The sequence below is a fragment of the Aethalodelphis obliquidens genome, unplaced genomic scaffold (assembly GCF_003676395.1).
Source record: "Aethalodelphis obliquidens isolate GAN/ISIS:26980383/991018 unplaced genomic scaffold, ASM367639v1 scaffold28, whole genome shotgun sequence".
In the NCBI taxonomy this organism is placed as follows: domain Eukaryota; kingdom Metazoa; phylum Chordata; class Mammalia; order Artiodactyla; family Delphinidae; genus Aethalodelphis; species Aethalodelphis obliquidens.
In genome coordinates, this window is record NW_020837972.1 from 16040837 (window position 1) to 16060555 (window position 19719).

Below are 19719 nucleotides of genomic sequence, written 5' to 3' on the forward strand. Positions count from 1 at the left end.
ACTTCTATTGTCATCTGGACAGGTGGCAATAACCTTAGACGGGGATGTCAGAGCCTCCAAAGTCTTCTTTTAGATCTTACATCAAGCTACAATGAACCCTGGCTTCCGAACAAATTCTGAATGCCAAAAAGCAAAGGTGAAGGGTTAACTGCTCGTTATTTTTTATTTATTTGATGCTAAAATATTTTAAAAAGCAAGGACAGCTCAATTTAGATTTATAAAAAGGCACTCTGATGAAAAGCAAATGTGTTCCTGTATTTTGAAGTAGATGGTTAGAAAGCTAATATAGAGCTTGTGGTCTAAATATATCATTCTTTTAGAGGCAGAACATATTGCTGGGGAAAAAAATTCTCTATCATAGGACTTATGGCATATAGTAACTAAAATGTTTTTTCCATTTGTTGAATTTTCAATGTTGGAGAATATTATTCACTAGACCCAGAGAGAAGTCCTAAATTGGAAAAGCAGCTGAGTCCAAGGTCATCTCTCTTGTTTCCAAATATATCTTGAAACAAATGCAAGAAGGGCACTTTGCTGAGTGTTATCTGGACATATATAGTTTCAATCAAATTCTTCAAGAAGTGTCAGAATAAAAGTTGAACATTTGTTTGACACTGCCAAGTCACTAGCAAGTGGGTCTCTTCAAGGGCTGAGGCTCTCCTCAGTGACTTGTCAATTATTACAACATAAAAGAGTTCTTTTTCCTACTCTCAAGAAAAAGAAATCAAGCACTGTTAAACACCAGCTCTGAATTTTTTTCTCACATTTTTAGATATACAGGAAATCATATAAACTTATAAAAATGTCTCCCAACAAAAATATAACTTTAAAATATTTTGTGGGCTTCTCTGGTGGTGCAGTGGTTGAGAGTCTGCCTGCCAATGCAAGGGACACGGGTTCGTGCCCCAGTCCGGGAAGATCCCACATGCCGTGGAGCAGCCGGGCCCTTGAGCCATGGCCGCCGAGCCTGTGCGTCCGGAACCTGTGCTCTGCAATGGGAGAGGCCACAACAGTGAGAGGCCCGTGTACCGCATAAAAAAAAAAAAAAAAATTTGTTTCTCACCTAAACTCCTTTGAATTAGCAAATCTTTTCCATATATCTGAAAATGTGACATGAAGCAAAAACGTGATTGTATAGATGAGATGATAGAGTTGTAAACTGAATCAAAGAATAAAATGTTGAATTTCTGAGTTAGTGTAAAAAATATTCCTCCAAAGACAATGAAACAAATAACTGGCTTATTGCCTATACTGCTCTCCTTTGTCATAAAAACCAAATCAAACGTAGTCCATGATAGTAGTCTCTCTTGGAGATGATTAATTTGTGATTCTCTACAATGTATGAATCTCTCATTTCATCAAGGGTTCAAAAGGAAGCAGGGATATTAAGAACAATGCCAACAAGTGTACCAACTCAAAACCTTCAGCAATTTGGTTTCCAACTCCGTTTCCAGCTTCAACTCTCTTACTCTCTCCAGCCTTGTCTGGCTTGTACCTCAGGGCATCCCTTTCTTGGGGCTTCCTCTTCCCCATGGAGCTCTTGTTCCCTCCCTAAGCCAAATTCTACCCATGCTTCCAGAATGGTTGAAACTTGTACTATCTCCTTCTCTAGCGTGCCTAGACTGCTCCAGCCCACAGTGTTTTTTTTTTTTCCTTTGAATTCCCATAGGACTATTAACTCTTGATCCCATTCCAAAAAGTTAAATTGAAACTTTTAGAGACCCTAAACCCTAAAAAGAGTGTAAGGAAGTCTGAGTTCTGATTTTTCTAATGAAAACTTCTTTTTTTTTAAAATTAATTTATTTTTTAATTTTTGGCTGTGTTGGGTCTTCATTGCTGTATGCGGGCTTTTCTCTAGTTGTGGCGAGCGGGGGCTACTCTTCGTTGCGGTGCGCAGGCTTCTCATTGCGGTGTCTTCTTTGTTGTGGAGCATGGGCTCTAGGCACGCGGGCTTCAGTAGTTGTGGCACGTGGGCTCAGCAGTTGTGGCTCGCGGGCTCTAGAGCGCGGGCTCAGTAGTTGTGGCGCACAGGCTTAGTTGCTCCGTGGCACGTGGGATCTTCCTGGACCAGGGCTCGAACCCGTGTCCCCTGCATTGGCGGGCGGATTCTTAACCACTGCGCCACCAGGGAAGCCCTGAAAACTTCTCTGATTTCTGAAATATCACATATCAGGGTACATCTGTTTGCCTACTGGATAATCTAGTGCTGTAAACTCCTTCGATTACTGGTTCCTATCCAAATTTTACTCATCTTTCCAGGCCCAGATCGTTCCTCCCTCTTTGATGAAGCCTCCTGGACTCCCCTTTGACCTTTTAGTCTTCCCTAGATCTCCGTTTTGATTGAACTTTGATAGCACACAAAATTTAGCACTTGGTTATTAGGATTCGATATATTTGCTGTTGTTTAATGTATTGTTGTTACTCCTGTTAATGACAGGGGCCATGTCTTATACTTTTACTGTACCTTTTCATAGAATCCAGCTGAATGCCCAGCATATCAAATTACAGAGCACAAGAGCTTAGCACATAATAGGAACTCCTTACCCTGGCCCCATGCAACTGGGTAACTTACTGAGCCATTCTAGACTTGTCATTTCCTGAAAATGCCACGTCCTTAAATGCCTTTATGTCTTCCACTTTTCTTATACCTATCAAAATCTTAACTTATTCTTACAAATCTAGCTCCAGTCCCACCTCTTCCATTAATCTTTCCTCAAACCCCCCTGTTAGAATTAATTGCTTCTTCCTCTGAGCTCCTTGTTCTATAGATTAAAAAAACTTTTCTTTTTGCTGCCTAATATTAGAGTGTTCTAGACTGTAAGCTCTTTGAGAGCAAAAACCAGGTCTTGTTCATTTTCCATTTTAGCACTTAGCACAGTGTCAGGCACACAGAAAATACTCAATAAATATTTGCATATAAGTAAATGAGTGAACTTACAAATTCATTCTCCAATTAATCAAGTAATATCTTGCTAATTTCTTTAGTTTGGCCTTGGCATTTTCATAGATGAAGGCAAGAAATGTCCATAAAACTATTCAATGGATTCTGGATTTGACCAAATTAAATAAATTTTGTGGTTTTGCTTAATATTTTATTGTATCTCAATCTTTAAGTTTCATTGCAGCACTGCTCATAAAGTAAAAAACTGGAATCAATCTAAATGTCCAGCAACAGGAGACACATGATTTTAAGACTTTCACAGAGAAAGTTTTAAATTATAACCTATAAAGCTTCTATTTGCTCTGTATCTAAAACTATTGCTTCTTTTATGTATTTACTTGACAATCATTTTTACTATAATTTACTGTAATTAGTAAATTAGTAAAGTTTGTTCCTCAGGTACAGTAAGCAAATACATTTTTAAAAAAGCATTATAAGAAGCAATAAAAATAGGGACTTCCCTGGTGATCCAGTGGTTAAGAATCCACCTTCCAACGCAGGGAACACAGGTTCGATCCCTGGTCGGGGACTAAGATCCCACATGCAGTGCGGCAACTAAGCCCTTGCGCCACAACTACTGAGCCCGTGTGCTCTGGAGCCCTTGTACCACAACTAGAAAGAAGCCCGTGCGCCACAACAAAAGATCCTGCATGCCACAACTAAGACCTGATGCAGCCAAAAAAAATAATAAAAAAAAAAAATATTAAAAAAAAGCAATAAAAATAATTTCACACATATTATAGTTTATAAATGGACATTAACCTTTATGGATATATATAACCAGTATATTCATGGGTCACACTGCAGGACAACACAGTAGTAAAGAGCACAGGTCTTAGACTCTGGCTCTGCCACAGTTATTAGCTGTGTAATACTGTGAAAGCCTTTCTGTGCCTCAGTTTCATCTATAAAATGAGAATAATAGTATCTCACAGGATTATTTTGAGATTTACATTGATTCATACACATAAAGCACTTAGGACAGTGTCCGGTACACACCAAGTGGGTGGCTTAATAATGGGTTAGCTGCTAGCATGATCATCATCATGATTATGATTATTATGATTACAGAGCTTTAGATTACAGGGAATAAAATTTGTTCAATCTCGCTTTGCCTAACTGCTGTTGAAAAAAATTTCTCCTCCTCTGTAAGTCTGCTTCGCTTCTAGAACCAATAAACCAATCAGGCTGTGCTCTTTAACAATGGAACAGGCTCCCTCGTGAGGAGTGAGCTGCATTGCGGTTACTCTACCCAGGCTGGAAAGTGATTTGCTACAAGCGTTAACGTCCTGATTTCTGCACTGTAGAGAGGCTGAAAGAGGTCCCTCAAAGGTCCCAATCTAATAAATGACTACATGACTCATTCTGAGGTTCCTTTCAAGCTCCAAAACTCTATGCCTATTTACCAGCTTCTCACATGCAGTGTTAAGCAGCAGACTTGCCAGGAACTTGCCATTAACACTCTGAACTGAGGTGGAAACAAATACTTTCACTGAAAAGCAGAAATCTTTAATTTCCTTCTGTGTTCTGAACAGTGAATTTTGTGTTCTGAAACCAAATTTGTTGACTCAAGTCTCTTAGCAATTCTAGAAAGGAAATTGTGAAATTATCGGTATTTGCTGAGAAAGTACTTACAGTTTGCCAAAAGAGGGAGCATGGGAGCAGAAAGCATGTTTGTCTAAGTCTTTAAAAAAATACTTGTTTGGATTCTGTGCTTTAGTTTTTGACTTCTTTTGCAAGGATGGGATGAGACTAAATGACAGTTACAGACAATATTCTCTTTTTAAGATTGTCTTCAGACAGAAGGGTCAAAGACTGATACACATAACTTTAAACGATCCCTCTCCATCCTCCCCAGACAAAAGTCACCTCGTGCCTGGCTGCCACACATCAAAGAGCTCTAATTAAACTGCTCTCATTAAAAGGAAACGGAGGAGGAGCTCAGGCTAGCAGCTTCTCCTGAGTAGGGAAACAATTACATATTTAATAAAAGTACAACTTTATTTCTCTCCTGGCTGCCATGGATTGTTTAAAAAAGAAGGATTCATTGTATATATAAGCTAGATCTCACCTTTACCACAACAATGGAGAAGTTATTGATATAACCAAGTTTAAGGAAAGTTAATCATCAGGGTGGTGCTAACTTACTCACTCCCTAGGGCTAAACACTCCTTCTTGCCAAGTAAGAGGAATGATATAAGCGCCTAGAACCCTTTGTAGAAACAAGTCTTTGATTCACACTTATTATTAGTCACTAATGTTGGGTGAATGCCTGTGTGAGACAAGGAGGTTTCTATAAGACTAAGACACACATCTCCATGAGAAGTCATTTTTCAATACAAATTTGATTTTTGCCTTTGTAAAGGCAGCTTTAGCAAGTTACCCATTTGTGCATAATTTCAAAATCAATTCAGAAGAATGCTGCAAATTTATATATTTTTAGTTTGAGCAACAGATTCAGTCTCTTCCTTTACTCAAATTACCAAAAAGTTCTTTGTATTATGTTAGCCTAAAAACTTAAGAAACACACTTGGAAAATTCACAGAGCTTAAAATTTTCCCCCCAAATTATATATGTTATATAAACTAATTATTTGATAGTTTAATGAAATGGCTTCTTTTATTACTGCTGTCTGCTGCATTAAAGCAAAATGATAGAAAATATTAATCTAAAGAAGAAAGTTAAATGTTCTACAATTTCCTGAGATCTGGTTTAATTTCCATATGCCTTCGAACAATGTTCTAAGACAATTCTGCTACACCTTCTGGACCGGGAAAATACATGATCTTGGATTCAGTTATTAATAGATTTATAACAGAAAAGACATTATCCTATTATAAGATTCTTCTTAAAGGACAACCTTTAAAGTTGGATTATTTCCTTAACTAATACAGGAAGCAAGATAAGCACTGGCCTTTTGAAATTTACAGTTTAAATAGTCAGTCCCATGCAACAGCTGGCAATACTGGGTCCTAGGAGGAGAAGATCTGTGAACGCAGAAGCAGATTTCACAGGCTACATTTTTTTCCTTTATTTGGGCCATCATGTGGAAGCTGGATTATTTTCCAAAACGATTAAGTACTCTCATCAATTAGCCAGCTAGAGTATCAATCCTGAAGGAAAAATGTAATAAATTCTTCTTCTGTAAGTGCCCGCTGTCAAAAACTGTCAGAGTTAGTCAAAGCTTTTTAATGTTCCAATCAAATCGTAAAATGAGTGGAAAGTCACTGTATAAAACCCATTAAGCTGTGTTACTAAATGTCCAATGTTACATAAAAACTATAAATAACTTTGTACTTTTAGGGCTTTTTTTTTTTTTTCAATTTGCTTTTCTTAAAATAATAATGATGTTCGGTTTCAGTTAATAAAGTAATTTTGGAGCTGCCTTAGAGTTTAATCCACATACTCTTTCTGTGTGGAATAAAGAAGGCAAGCAATAATCAAATCAGAATTGTAAGCATTCCTTGGAGTATCTGTCGCTAACAATTTTAAAAATTAAGAGAAGAGCATCAAAGACAGTGAAGGCTGAAAAAACTAATCATTAGGCTTAATAATCTTACAAATTGACATAACTTTGGGGAATAAAATGCTGTTTCTGGGAAGCGCATCTAGTCTTTTTCAAATATTTGCAAAGGAATTCATACTCTGGTTAAAGGAATATCACTTACTACTGGCTTAAAAATAACAAGGCAGTAGCCAACACTGAACAAATACATTTACCTCAGTGTTCAAAAACTGATTATTGAGTTAATAAGGGTTTGCTTCCACACAGTGAACATAGCCCTTCCTCTTTTAGTACATGGTTGATCTAATAGTTGATCTACGGGCACAAATGAGAATGCTGGTAACGGATATTTGATCAAATAAGTAGCTAAAGTAAGCTGAGGACCAGATTCAAACCACTTAATAACATTGAAATGCTTCTTTTTTTCTTAAGATATGTTAAAAGAACTTTGGGGCTTCCCTGGTGGCGCAGTGGTTGAGGGTCCGCCTGCCGATGTAGGGGACACGGGTTCGTGCCCCGGTCCAGGAAGATCCCACATGCCGCGGAGCGGCTGGGGCCGTGAGCCATGGCCGCTGAGCCTGTGCGTTCGGAGCCTGTGCTCCGCAACGGGAGAGGACACAACAGTGAGAGGCTCGTGTACCGCAAAAAAAAAAAAAAAAAGAACTTTGTTTCTATACTTTCCTGGTAAGTTCTTCCATACTCTGATGGATCCCATCTCTTCCAGTAATAGCTCCTAGAATTACGAATAATTTCCATGCTAATAAGATTCTCTGATTACCAAGAAAGACACTTTCTAACAAAAATCAAGAGTAGAACACATGTGGGAACAAATACACCCAAAGCCATTAATCCAGTTTGTATATTTTGCACAGGATAGAAACAACTTTCTTCATTAAAATGTTTTAGTTTTGTTTTCTCCAGGATAGCTAAAAAGAAAGAACCCAAGGTGGACATGCTAACAATTTGAAATTTGAGTTTTCAAATCTAAAAGAAATTTTGAAAAGTAAATTGAAACTGAAATGAAGTAAAGGGTGGTATATGAATTTAGTACCTTTCTTTAAGGAAAAACCAAAGAAATCTTCAAATACCTTGTCCAGATGAAGCAGAGAACTTGAGGCACTTCGACAATTTCTTATATTTAAAATAATAGTCCCCCAAACCTAAATACTATATTAGACTTTTGGTGAAAATAAGTAATAATCCTTAAATTTAACACAGTGCTATAACATAAATACTTACTTAAAAAAGAATAAAAATTTACACTATATAAATTTTAAATAAATAGCCATGATATGTGCACCAAGTTTTATTTGTGTTTAAACGATACAAATAGAACAAATATGTTATTCAAAATAATAAATCTTCTTGAATTTTACATAAGAAAAAGAAACTGAAGTGAAACTGTAGGAATTGCTGAACTTCAGATAAATGTTTCTTCAAAACAAGAGATATTAATTCCTAAAAGATTCCTCTAAAGTTAAAAAAAGATTAAGAAAAATATTAAGCCACTGGGTTAGTATGTTTAAAAAAACCTACATGTTTCTTAATGGACATATGTTTACATTTACAGATAGTAAACTCAGTCTCCTGTCTCATAAAACACAGAAGACATCACTATGTCTAAACTAAGCAAAAAAATAAAGGACTCTTTTCCATATTAAAAAACTTTTAAAACCTAAATCTACCTTAACATTATTTTCCAAGAAAACTTAATAGGGAATGGCTAATCTGAAAGCAAAATGTTGTACAAATCACTTTCAAAAAAGGGAATACACCATGGGATTATGCTTATAGCTAGCAGTATCAGCTAAAACCCCAAACAATGACACATGAACTCAGAGTATCAGCCGGTCCTCTCCTCCCTCCTGAATTACCTGACCAATGGAAGTTTGGCTTTGTTGTTTCAGAAAGCACTGTTTCTTACATTCCATCAATTGTTCAAAATCACGCCACATTTTCACTTGTTTCATATTGGGACCATGACTTTCTCGTACAGCTTTTTGTTTTTCCCGGAGTTTCTATTGTTAAAAAAAAAAATCAAGAATAATTAAATCTCATATACGGATTTACTTCTATTGTTCTAATCAGAAGAACATGGTATGCTTTGTACATCTGATGAATAATAGCTAAGCCAGGTTCTCCTATGATAGATGAAAACGAAGATGATAAAAGTTAACTAAATTTATGATAGATCTAGGACAACCTGAATTTAAAAAGAACAGAAAAATGTAAAAGAAAGGAAGGGGGGAAAAAAATAAAGGGAATCTGGAAAGTGGAGCAGTAACATGGTATATAAAAATATGCAGATTTTGGAAGTCAGAAGACTTGAGTTCCAACTCTGGCTCTGTCACTAGCTGTAGGGAAGACAATTTCTCTGGACTGTAGTTTTCTCAATTGTTAATTAAGGCTAATAATAGGGGTAATTATAAAAGTATCTGCTTTATAAGATTATTTTTTCCACATGACAATAGATATGGAAAAAATTATAAACTACCATGTGTTATACATGTTATTATTATTAAATACTGTATTCTTTCCTGAATCAGTATGCTCTAAGGGTATGCTCTATACCCAAATAAATCAAATTGTATGTAAATATTCCTCAGGGAGAAGGTCTAGTGATATTCTAAAAAGGCCCAAATCCTTATCAGAATTGTTTTTGTTACTACTAGCCTATATAGTTCCACCTGCCAAAATTGTTCTACTTACTGACTCTAAAATTATAAATAGGAATAAGAACATTTTTCAATATATTGCAAAACTATACTTTGGTTCTGTATTATGGCAAATTGAGGAGAGTGGCAAAGAAAGGGAGGCACAAAGTCAGAGACAATGAGAGGAAAGAAAAGAAGGAAGGAAAGAAGCGAAAAACAGAGATGATAGTACACACATAAGGAAACAGTGTGACAGAAATACATACACTGACACAGTGTGAGAAATCACCAAGAAGGGCAGAAAAACAAGCAAAGACACAGAAACAGATTACACAGGAACATCTCCATCTTTTCCTCTTTTAGTATACACGGTTGATTTAACAGGTGACCTAAGCACATAAGTGAAAAGGCTGGTCATTGGTACTTGCCCAAATAAGAGGCTAAACTAAACTGAGGCCAGGTTCAAAACGCTTACTAAAGACTGCCCTCTCCATCTATGGTTAATGAAAAGCAAAGTTAACAGCAAATAGCAACAGGAAACAAAACAGAATTAAGAAAATATAATTTAAACATAACCAGCAATTTTTTGACACAATGCCTGGCATGCAAATACATCTATTTAAGTCTATGTTACAAATAAAGTATCTTACAACAAATATTTTTATCCTCATAAACTAAAACAAAAGTAGTAAGTCAGATCAAGAATACTGAGCATGATTTTAAGATTAAGGTACTACTTAACTGTAACTTTTCTTATATTATTGGAATAATTTCCTTGTCAAAATCCTAACAACCTATAAAAAGTTATTTAAAGAACCAAAGACAGGAGGTGGGGACTGTCTGTATCAGAAATATTATATTACTGTCACTTATTACAGATTTATTTTGTGGATAGTTGCAATGTACAAAAAATACTTGTCACAGATTTCATTGTTCTCAAAAGGAAGAGGTGGTACAGGAGGAGGAAAGTTACAACTTTCAGTACAATATTCCACCTTGGTAAGGCAAATTCTAGTATATGATAGTGTGAATTGTAGCACTATAGCTTGGTCTAATTTCAGAAACTCAGTTGGCATGAGGAGGTCTGTGGATGTCCAGTCTTTGCTGGTTTGGAAGGCGTATGCTATTGTCAGTTTCAAAGCCTAGGTATGTTCTGTGTTTGCCTTGAAAATTTAGATCCACTCTAGGAGTGAGAGGATCAAGAAGCTTTGTTTCTTAAATGATACAGCCTGACAATCGGGGCATGAACTAATCAGTGGCTCATTTTGCTGGAACATGCTTGACGTCAGACTGCTGCTACTGCTTTCCCCCCAAATCCTGCAGTAAAACACTACACTGGAAGGGGAAAGAATAATCTTTAATCATATTTAGCAATTAAGTTTGGGTCTTTGAAAGGATTCAAAGTTTGACAAATATTTCTCTACACATAGCATCCATCCAGATACTTTTCAAAACAAATGAAATAGAGGAATATTTTCATATAAAAAATTATATTATTTATGAAATACCTGGATGAAAGTCAATTATTGACCATCATACTAAATCCTAAAGCCCCCAAAATCTCTAGTTAAAATACTGTACAAATGAATGTACAACTTGATTCAAACACATAAGTTCAAATATGAAAATTATTTTTTCCTTTTGAGTATGGCATGTCATTTCATAAATGGAATAAGGTGTACAGAACTCAATTTCTCTGATGAAATGGAAGAATCAGCTTTAATGTTTCTTTTTACTTAGATTAATATGATGGACATCTATTCACAATTCATACAAAAAGAACAGATGAACACTTTTTATAGATATGGCTGATTCCAGATTGGGGACAGGAAATGTACAGAATGAGCCTTTTGTCTGGAACATTTTGTCATTCCAGAAAATAAAAAATCCATCAAAACCTAGTAGGATTGTTTCAAAAGGATTCAGGAGCTGACTTCAAGAGGCTTCCACAGGCCAAACATGGGGCAATTTGGATAGGAATAATAATAAATATTAAATAAATAAAAATAAATAAAAATAAATATAATAATAATAATTGCAATGGATTGAAACATATAAAACACGTTAAATCTGGGAGTTATAAACATACTTTTAAAGAATGATAAAAAATGAACTCATCATTTTGAAAACCAGTAATAAACAAATCAAGCAGTTATTTTGCCTTTCCTATATGACCTGTACTTTAGAGTAACCAGAGTTGGTAAGATGCTCTTAACAGAATTATTCCAGCCAATAAATGAAGAAGGAACAACATAATTAGAATATGACTGTTCTGCAACCTCTAATGAATTAATGGACTGAGGAAGTGATTTTCATTGGATGCCTACATTACAAAAAGAGAGCTTCCCAAATATTGAATCGTATTTAATCAAGTCTCTAAACCCAACTGCCAATTCACAGGACATACTGGGGACAGAAGAACATGCTAACTGACACTACAGGGAGGCCATCAACAAAGCTCAGAATGCTGGAAAATGACAAATGATCAGGTTTTTTTTCTTCCAACAAATAAATTGTAAAGAAAAAAGATGGACTAGTAACCTAGAGAAAAAGGGACTTAAGAAATATATCAAATAATAGCAATGTATGAACTCTTATTAGGATCCTGATCTGAACAAATAAACCATTAAGAAATTATGAGACAATTGGTGAAGTTTGAACACTGACTGGGTATTGGGTATTATGCAATTATTGTTAAATTATTTTTGGCATGATAATAGTATTGCAGTTATGTTAAAAAAAAGAGTCTTTATGATACATACTGAAATATGACCAGATAAAACAATTAAATCTCTGAGATTTGCCTAAAAATGGGCAAATCTGGGAGTGGGACTATAGATAAAACAAGACTGGTCACAAATTTAATTACTGAAGTTGAGTGATGGTTACATGTGAGTTCTTTACATTATTTCCTCAATTTTTTATTTAGGCTTGAAATTTTCCATAATAAAAACTTTTATTTTTTTAGTTCTTTTTAAAGTTTTTCTCAAAAAGACTTTTAAAAAGTCTACTTAGCAATTACTTCATTGCTTTCTACACTATTTGTTTTTCTGAAGTTCATCGTTAGAATATTACTTACAGGTTTATGGGAGCTAATTCAGCTTTTATGTAAAAGCAGATATATGTAAATATGTTTTTAATAATGACTCAAATGAAAGTAAGAATGAATAATTTTACTATCACCAATTTATTGAGTCAGACCAATAGCTAAACTGTACAATGCATTAAGACTGAAACAAAGCCATATTTTTCATTTGTACTATTAGGATGGACAAGCCTATATATGTATATAAAATCATTTCCAGGCTGCAGCCTCAAGAATATTTGAACGTTGAAATTAGACACCCATATATAATCAGTATTTTAAATGAAAAACTGCAGCCAACAATTTCTAACTCTGATGCTACAAACTTGACACTCCTATTAGAAAAACTAATAAGGAACTTCAATTTTCAATAGTGAAACTAAGTAAAGAACAGATAAAATGGCGTATAGTAAAGCATGGTTAGCATTCACTATGCAACATGGATTTAAAATCATTGAAGATTAGAATCAATTAGAAAAATCAATTAGTCATTTAAGTCCTGATGTTCAAGGCCCCACCACCTCTTCTACTAGGAGTGGCTCAGAGAACTGAGAAAACAAGACTCAGTCACATGCTCCTATTTTTAGTAGCCCTCATATAAGACTGGCAGGTAGGGAGTGAGTATCTTAAGTAAAGTTTTTCGATTATTTGTATTAATTGAATCAATGTTTGTAAAGGACTTAAACTAGCCCCTGGCTCATTTGCGTTTATTAAATAAAATAAATGAATAAGTTTACACTTATAAGTATAATCCCAGTATTCCCAGATACCTGGGAATAAACTGAAACTTGTAGTTCATTAAACGTGGCATTTTGTTTGTTACGCATGAACTCTTTGTTATTTAAAACTGGATTTCCCCCCTCCTCCCAAATTCATGTGCCTTCACTTTTATAAAACTAAATTCCTAAAGAAGAGTCTTCATCTTTGAAAGGGAGTAAGAAAGTTCCAATTTCCTCTATAACCTTAAAAAAAATGACAATGGCATAAACATGTACTGAAAGCCTGAATAGACACATTAAAAAAAACAACATTCTTGGGACTTCCCTGGTGGTGCAGTGGTTAAGAACCCCCCCTGCCAATGCAGGGGACACAAGTTTGATCCCTGGTCCAGGGAGATCCCACATGCCACGGAGCAACTAAGCCCGTGCACCACAACTACTGAGCCTGTGCTCTAGAGCCCACATACCACAACTACTGAGCCCACGTGCTGCAACTACTGAAGCCTGTGTGCCTACAGCCCGTGCTCCGCAACAAGAGAAGCCATAGCAATAAGAAGCCCGTGTCCCTGCTCGCTGCAACTAGAGAAAGCCTGCGTGCAGCAACGAAGACCCAACGCAGCCAAAAAAAAAATGCATTCTTACCTTTCCAAGATTCTCCTGTTCAGCAATATTTTTGGTATACTGTTCCCTGGGGAGTAAACATAATGATTTAGTTTACATTTACTTCAATCGATTTGATCATACAACTAAATTATAAATTAACATATCTATCTAAATATATTAGACAATACAGTTTATAGAGTACTAGAGTCAGAATGAAACCCATTATCAAACACTCCCTTTTCCAATCTTTAGTCAGTTCATCTAATAAACAGTAATATAAGGAAAAAACCAAGGCAAAATATCATGTAAGAAGTTAAGTACCATTTCCAGTTAATCTACACTTAAATCAATGGTAATCCATTTGCTTAAATTACACTTTTTTTTTTAAAGAGGTTTGCAGAAGAGAGAAAGGATACACATTTTTAAAAAACATTAAATAGCATCTAACCCAGCAATCCAACTTCTAGGAAGTCATCCTACAGAAAAACTCTCATAAGTTAATAAAGATGAAAGCAAAGACTATTACTTCACCATTGCTTATAGTAGTGAAAATCTGCAACCAACTAAATGTTGATAGACGGGGAAATGTTTAAATAAATTATGGTACATCCGTTCAAAGGAATAATACAGAGTTGTAAAAAAAGAATGAGGTAGATCTATAAATACTAAAGTGGAAAAAATTCTAGATAAATTATTAAGAAAAAAACTGTATATGTAGCTTAATTTTATTTATGTATACACACATATACAGACATATTAGCAAAAGCATGGGAAAAGAATATGGGATAATATACAACAAAATATTAACAGTAGACATTTATGAGGTATGGCAGTGTGGACAACATTCAATTTTTGTGTGCTATACTTGATAATGGTTACTTTTTGTTTTTATAAGTATTTCTTTTGTAAGCTAAAAAAGTTACAAATTTTTAATGTAAAAATAGAAATACAAATAACGTATTGTATTTTTAAACAAAGGTATAATTATATTTTAATATTATATAAGACAAAAAATGAGATTTGAAGTGTTAAGGACAAAGATTGAAGGATGAGGACACAGGAACCAAGGACAAAGGAACCAGTGACAAGAAGATAAGAGACTTTAGACCTCAAATTTGTATGGAAAAAGACTATATTTCTGTGTAAAGCTACACAGTAGTACTTAAGAAGAAATTAAACAACACAAAATTGGGAATCTAAGAAATCATAAACCACAAACTCTAGCAGCTTAAGTGAAGAAAGATTTGCATTTATGTCAAAAGGGAGGTAAACATGATTAGAACAGAGAGAATGGCAATCAAAAGTACCTGAAGCCCTTACAGAGCTGAAGTGAAGGTAGAATTTGTGCACAGGAATAAGAATGGAAGGGAATAGACACAATCTTGATGAACCTTCATTTTGCCCTTAAAATTTATGAGACACTAAGTCAAAATTGTTTACCTTTCTAGCTCTTCAATGAAAAAAAGCTGGGAGGAACTAAATGACATATCCCTCAAGAAGAATGTATGGTTATTATTAAGAGAGCTTTAAATAATTCATTTATTACCCTAGGCCCGAGGAATGTCCAAACTGTTTTAGAATTTCCATTTATATTTTATCAAGAAATCGACAGGCACATGCTCTTTCCCCATAACAGTAATATGTAATTTTAATTTATTCAATGAATTTATTCAAGAAATAATTACAGAGCACCTGTTATGTACCAAGCATGCCCTGGGATTTCAAAAAGAAAACAGGACAGACAGGGTCCTTGCCCTCTAGGAATTCATACTATATCATTTCTAAAATACTGCTGCATACATTATATTTAACTTGAACCTCTGTGGTATATATTATTCTCCTTATTTTATAGATGAGGAATGATTTGTCCAAGGTCACAAAACTAGGAACTGGAAAAATCAGGTTAGAAACAATTTTATGGTCTCTCTCTAGTACTTTGATATATAATATGCTGCCTCTTTAAGTGAAATTAAAATTTGCAGATGATCTTTCAAAACCAAGCTAATTTCTTACACCTTTGGCCTTACCAGGAAGTACCATAAAAGTAGAAAATGAAATAACATTAAAAATATTGTGTCTACCATAGTTATAATATTTTAAACATGTATCAGTGAGTTTAGAGTATAATTAACTCCATTTTATTCTTAACATTCTTATCATGTACTACTCTAGTCAGGGCACAGTATTTTTCTATTGGAAAACTGAGGAATGGTAAAGGTTTACAATGATTTTTAAAATGATGAAGAGGAATATCTAGCTAGAAAACTGATAAGAAAACCAATAGTTCAGGAGCTATATTTCCTTTTTTACTATTTATATTGATCACTTTGGAAGAAAAGAAACAATTTCTAAAACTTATTTTTCAAGAACAAAATTAACTTCTCACATTTGTGAAATATTAGCATTGACTATACAGATTTAATGAGCAAAGTTTACATTCAATGAAAGAATTTGTATAAGTACATTCAGTATGTTTTTTTAATGTAGACTTATTATTTTTAAAAAATATTTATTTATTTGGCTGTGTCGGGTCTTAGTTGCGGCATTTGGGATCTGTCGTTGCAGTGCGCGGACTCTCTAGTTGTGGCGCGCAGGCTCCAGAGCGCGCGGGCTTCAGTACATGCAGCACACGGGCTCTCTAGTTGTGGCACGTGGGCTCTGGAGTACGCAGGCTCAGTCGTTGCAGCATGTGGGCTTAGTTGCTCTGCGGCATGTGGAATCTTAGTTCCCTGACTAGGGATCGAACCTGTGTCCCCCTGCATTGCAGGGGGATTCTTAACCACTGGACCACCAGGGAAGTGCCTGTATGTTTAATATGTTAGACTATTAAAAAATAATATCCTATTTATAGGATATTTTTGGTCTGGCCTGCATTATATAAAAAAAATTTAGACTTTGCAAAACATTCTATTTCTTAAATTCCTTTTTGTAATATTAATGTATATGCCACTAGAAATCTCAACTGCAGTCTAGAATAAGTGTGAATCCTACACTTCATTTGAGTTCTTACCGAATGGTAAAAGCAAAACATTTGAATTACGATTAGGGGCAAAGAAAGCTTATCTTGTTCATTACTGCATTTTATCAAAGCTAGCAATTCAACTATAAACGTATTTTTTAAGACAGCATTTGATTTATTACAATATGCTGCAAGCTAGGATTACAAAAAGAAAAAATCACCATATAAGGACTAGTAGTATTTATACACCCTTCTTTGCTTTAAAGGCTGACACACCGCAGTCACACAGTTTCTAGCTGAAATGCAGTCACTCACACTGCACAATGAGCAGGCCAACAACCAGAGTCCAGGCCATGTAGGACTTGAAAAATAGACCAACCTTAGTGCTTTTAAAAAAGCAATTATGAAATTATACGTATTCCTGAGGAGGGGGTAATGGGGATTAACTGCTTAATGGTTGTAAGAGTTTCTGTTTCGGGTGATGAAAAAGTTTTGGTAATATATAGTGGTTATGGTTGCATAATATTTTTAATGTAATCAATGCAACACTTTTAATTATACACTTAAAAATGGCAAATTTTATGTTATTTACCTTTTGCCACAATAAAAAAAGTAAGCAAGCAAGCAAGAAAAATTATATGTATTCTTACTTAGCAGGGCTGGATTATCCAGAAGATGTTTAACAAGATTCAATCCTAAATAATATCTTACTATATGCTTATTTAAGTACTCTGACTTTGTATAATTCCATCTTATTTATAAAACTTCTATAGATTAAAACATTAAGTAACTCAATATAAAAACAACAAAATTACTTGCCTAATTGCCTTTCTTTTTTCTTGTTGATCAGAAGAGACATATGCCTTCATTTCATCAGTAGCACGACAAAGTTGTACTTTTAGGTTCTAAGTGGAAAGACTAAGCTTTAGGTTAAGTCCTTGATACAGAAAAATCTCAGAAAAGTTTTTGATCCACTTTCTTTGTCTTACCTTAATCATACAATTTGTATAATGGTATCTACTTTCGTCTTGAAGACATTCTTCACGGAGTCCTCTGACTTCCTAATGTATATAATTTTAAATGGGCAACATTATCGAAAGAATAATCAGATACAGAAAGGATGACTATATTTACAACAAAAGAAATACCATCAGAGTATTTCCTCTTCTGCAACCGAAACTTTATTATAATAAACTAGGTTGCAATCTTTTCTAGAGACCACTCATATCGCTCTACAACCTATAAGTTTAGTTATTTATTAAGTACCTACTGTGTGCCCAGCTCTGTGCTAGGTGCTGGGGACAGAGGAGTGAACAAGACAGGTCCCTGCTCTCATTCAAGTAGAGGAAACAGACATAAACAAGGAAACATGTAATGAAGGTAGTTTCAGATGGGAAAAAGTGCCATGAAGAAAATTCTGCAGTGGAATGTGATAGGGTGACTGAGTGGGCAATATTAGGTGATCAGAGAAGACCTCTAGGAGGATGTGACATTTAGGGAGAGACCTAAAAGGTGAAAAGGAGAGATCAAGGCAAATAGTTGGTGGTAGAGTATCCCAGAGAGAGAAGAATACATGCAAAACCCCCAAGGTGAAAACAAGCTTGGCCTGTTTGAAGTACAAGAAGGCGGCCAGTGTGGCTGGGGCCCTGTGGGTGAGGAGTAGAGCACGTGGATATGAAGTTCATGGAAGCAGGTAGGGCCTTATAGACCACAGTTCTGAAGTTAGATTTTAAGTGCAACAGGAAGCCAGTGGAGGGTAGCCTAACTGCTGTATAGGTTTCTTTGGCTGCTCTATGGAGAATAAACCTTAGGAAGGCAAGCGTGGAAGGGGAGAGTAGGTGGGAGGTTACAGTGCGAGTCTAGGGGGCCTGGACTCTGGCAGTAGGGGTGTAGATGGAGAATTTAGTATGTACACATCAAGTTTGAAGAAATAAAAATCTCTGCAGCTTAGGAGACAGACTCAGTAAAGATTTGGGAATCTTTTGACATTGGTAGTGAAAATACGCATATACAGGCAGTTTCTGCTAAGTTGTTAAAATAAAAACTGTCTTCTTACCTGTTCTAATTTGGACCGATTACTTTCAAGGCCTGCTGCACAGCTATCATACTGGGATTTCTTTTCATCACACTCCTGGGTTAATTCCTAGTATGAAAAGGGTAATTAATTGAATAAGTAAAAAACAAAGGCCTAAAATGTGGCTCTGAAACAATACATGCCCTTGTCAGTCTTGTAACTTAACTCTAAGCTTCTTGGCATACTTACGAGTTATTTATACAACAATCAGACATTTGAGAATTATGACAGATGAAGGTGCTGATAAAAACAATAGCTGCCATGTATTAAGCTGTGTGCCAGGCTCTCTGTTAGAAGCTGGGAATAAAACAGTGAGCGAAACAGCCAAAAATCCTTCCCCTCAAGTAATGCTCAGACAAGTAAACAGGCTGAGTGCTATGATGGATGAATGCAAGGTGTTATAGGAGCTCACTGGACCTAACCCAGGCTTGGGGATCAGTGCGGACAACCTGCTGGAGAAATTGATATCTAAGCTGAGGTACGAAGGATTAGTAAGCATAGTTAGAAGGGACAAGAGGAGGAGAATGTTCATAAAAAAAGGAACACTATGTATGAAGTCTTGGACTTGGAACTAGAGAGAAGAAGGACAATTTAGGACATATAAGTAGTTTATTATACTGGAGCATGTCTGGGAAATGTGAGAAGAGGCTGAAGACTTTGGCAGAGGCCTGATCAGAACTTTGTAAACCATGTTAAGGGTGTTTGAGCTTTACCTTTAACAATAACTAAGTCTCAAAACAACCTCTTGAGGTAGGTATTAATATCCCCACATCGTGCAAGGACAAGTATCTTGTAAAAGAATGTACTGCTGGAAAGACGTGTTAGAATTTGAATTCAGGCTATTTGAATAGTTTCACACTTTCTTCTAACATAATATTTTGAAACTGATAATTTGAAAATCTTCTTCTACCGACACCTGGAAATGCTAAAAGTATCAACAAATGCTTGATAAGGCAGGGCAAACATCCTTTCAGATCCAGAGCTAACTGAACTCTCAAGGAAGTAAAAGGAATTACCAGGACTAGAAACAAAGGATGACAGCCTATGGCTACACTTGGTGAAGGAGTTGGGAGCCAATCTTGATAACAGAATGATTATTATCTCCAGGCAGGGCAAAAGACCTAGAAACCTGTGAATAAAGGGTTAACACCAGGCCTGGATTGATTCAGGCCAGACTGG

General features: G+C 35.5%; 1 protein-coding gene across 7 annotated transcripts in view; it reads right to left on the minus strand.

The window, feature by feature from the left end:
* Positions 1–7713: 7713 nt before the first annotated feature.
* IFT81 (intraflagellar transport 81) overlaps positions 7714–19719 on the minus strand; it is a 142800-nt gene continuing 130794 nt past the window's right edge. For 6 of the 7 annotated variants that reach the window (XM_027124807.1, XM_027124806.1, XM_027124809.1 and 3 more), the window contains 5 exons: positions 18523–18609; positions 17456–17527; positions 17286–17371; positions 13547–13592; positions 7718–8464 (listed from right to left, as the gene is read on the minus strand). In XM_027124807.1, the coding sequence (XP_026980608.1) occupies positions 8282–8464; positions 13547–13592; positions 17286–17371; positions 17456–17527; positions 18523–18609 (474 nt within the window). In that variant the 3' untranslated portion in view covers positions 7718–8281. Of the gene's footprint in view, positions 8465–13546; positions 13593–17285; positions 17372–17455; positions 17528–18522; positions 18610–19719 lie in introns of all 7 variants that reach the window. The other variant, XM_027124805.1, reaches the window with a different exon arrangement.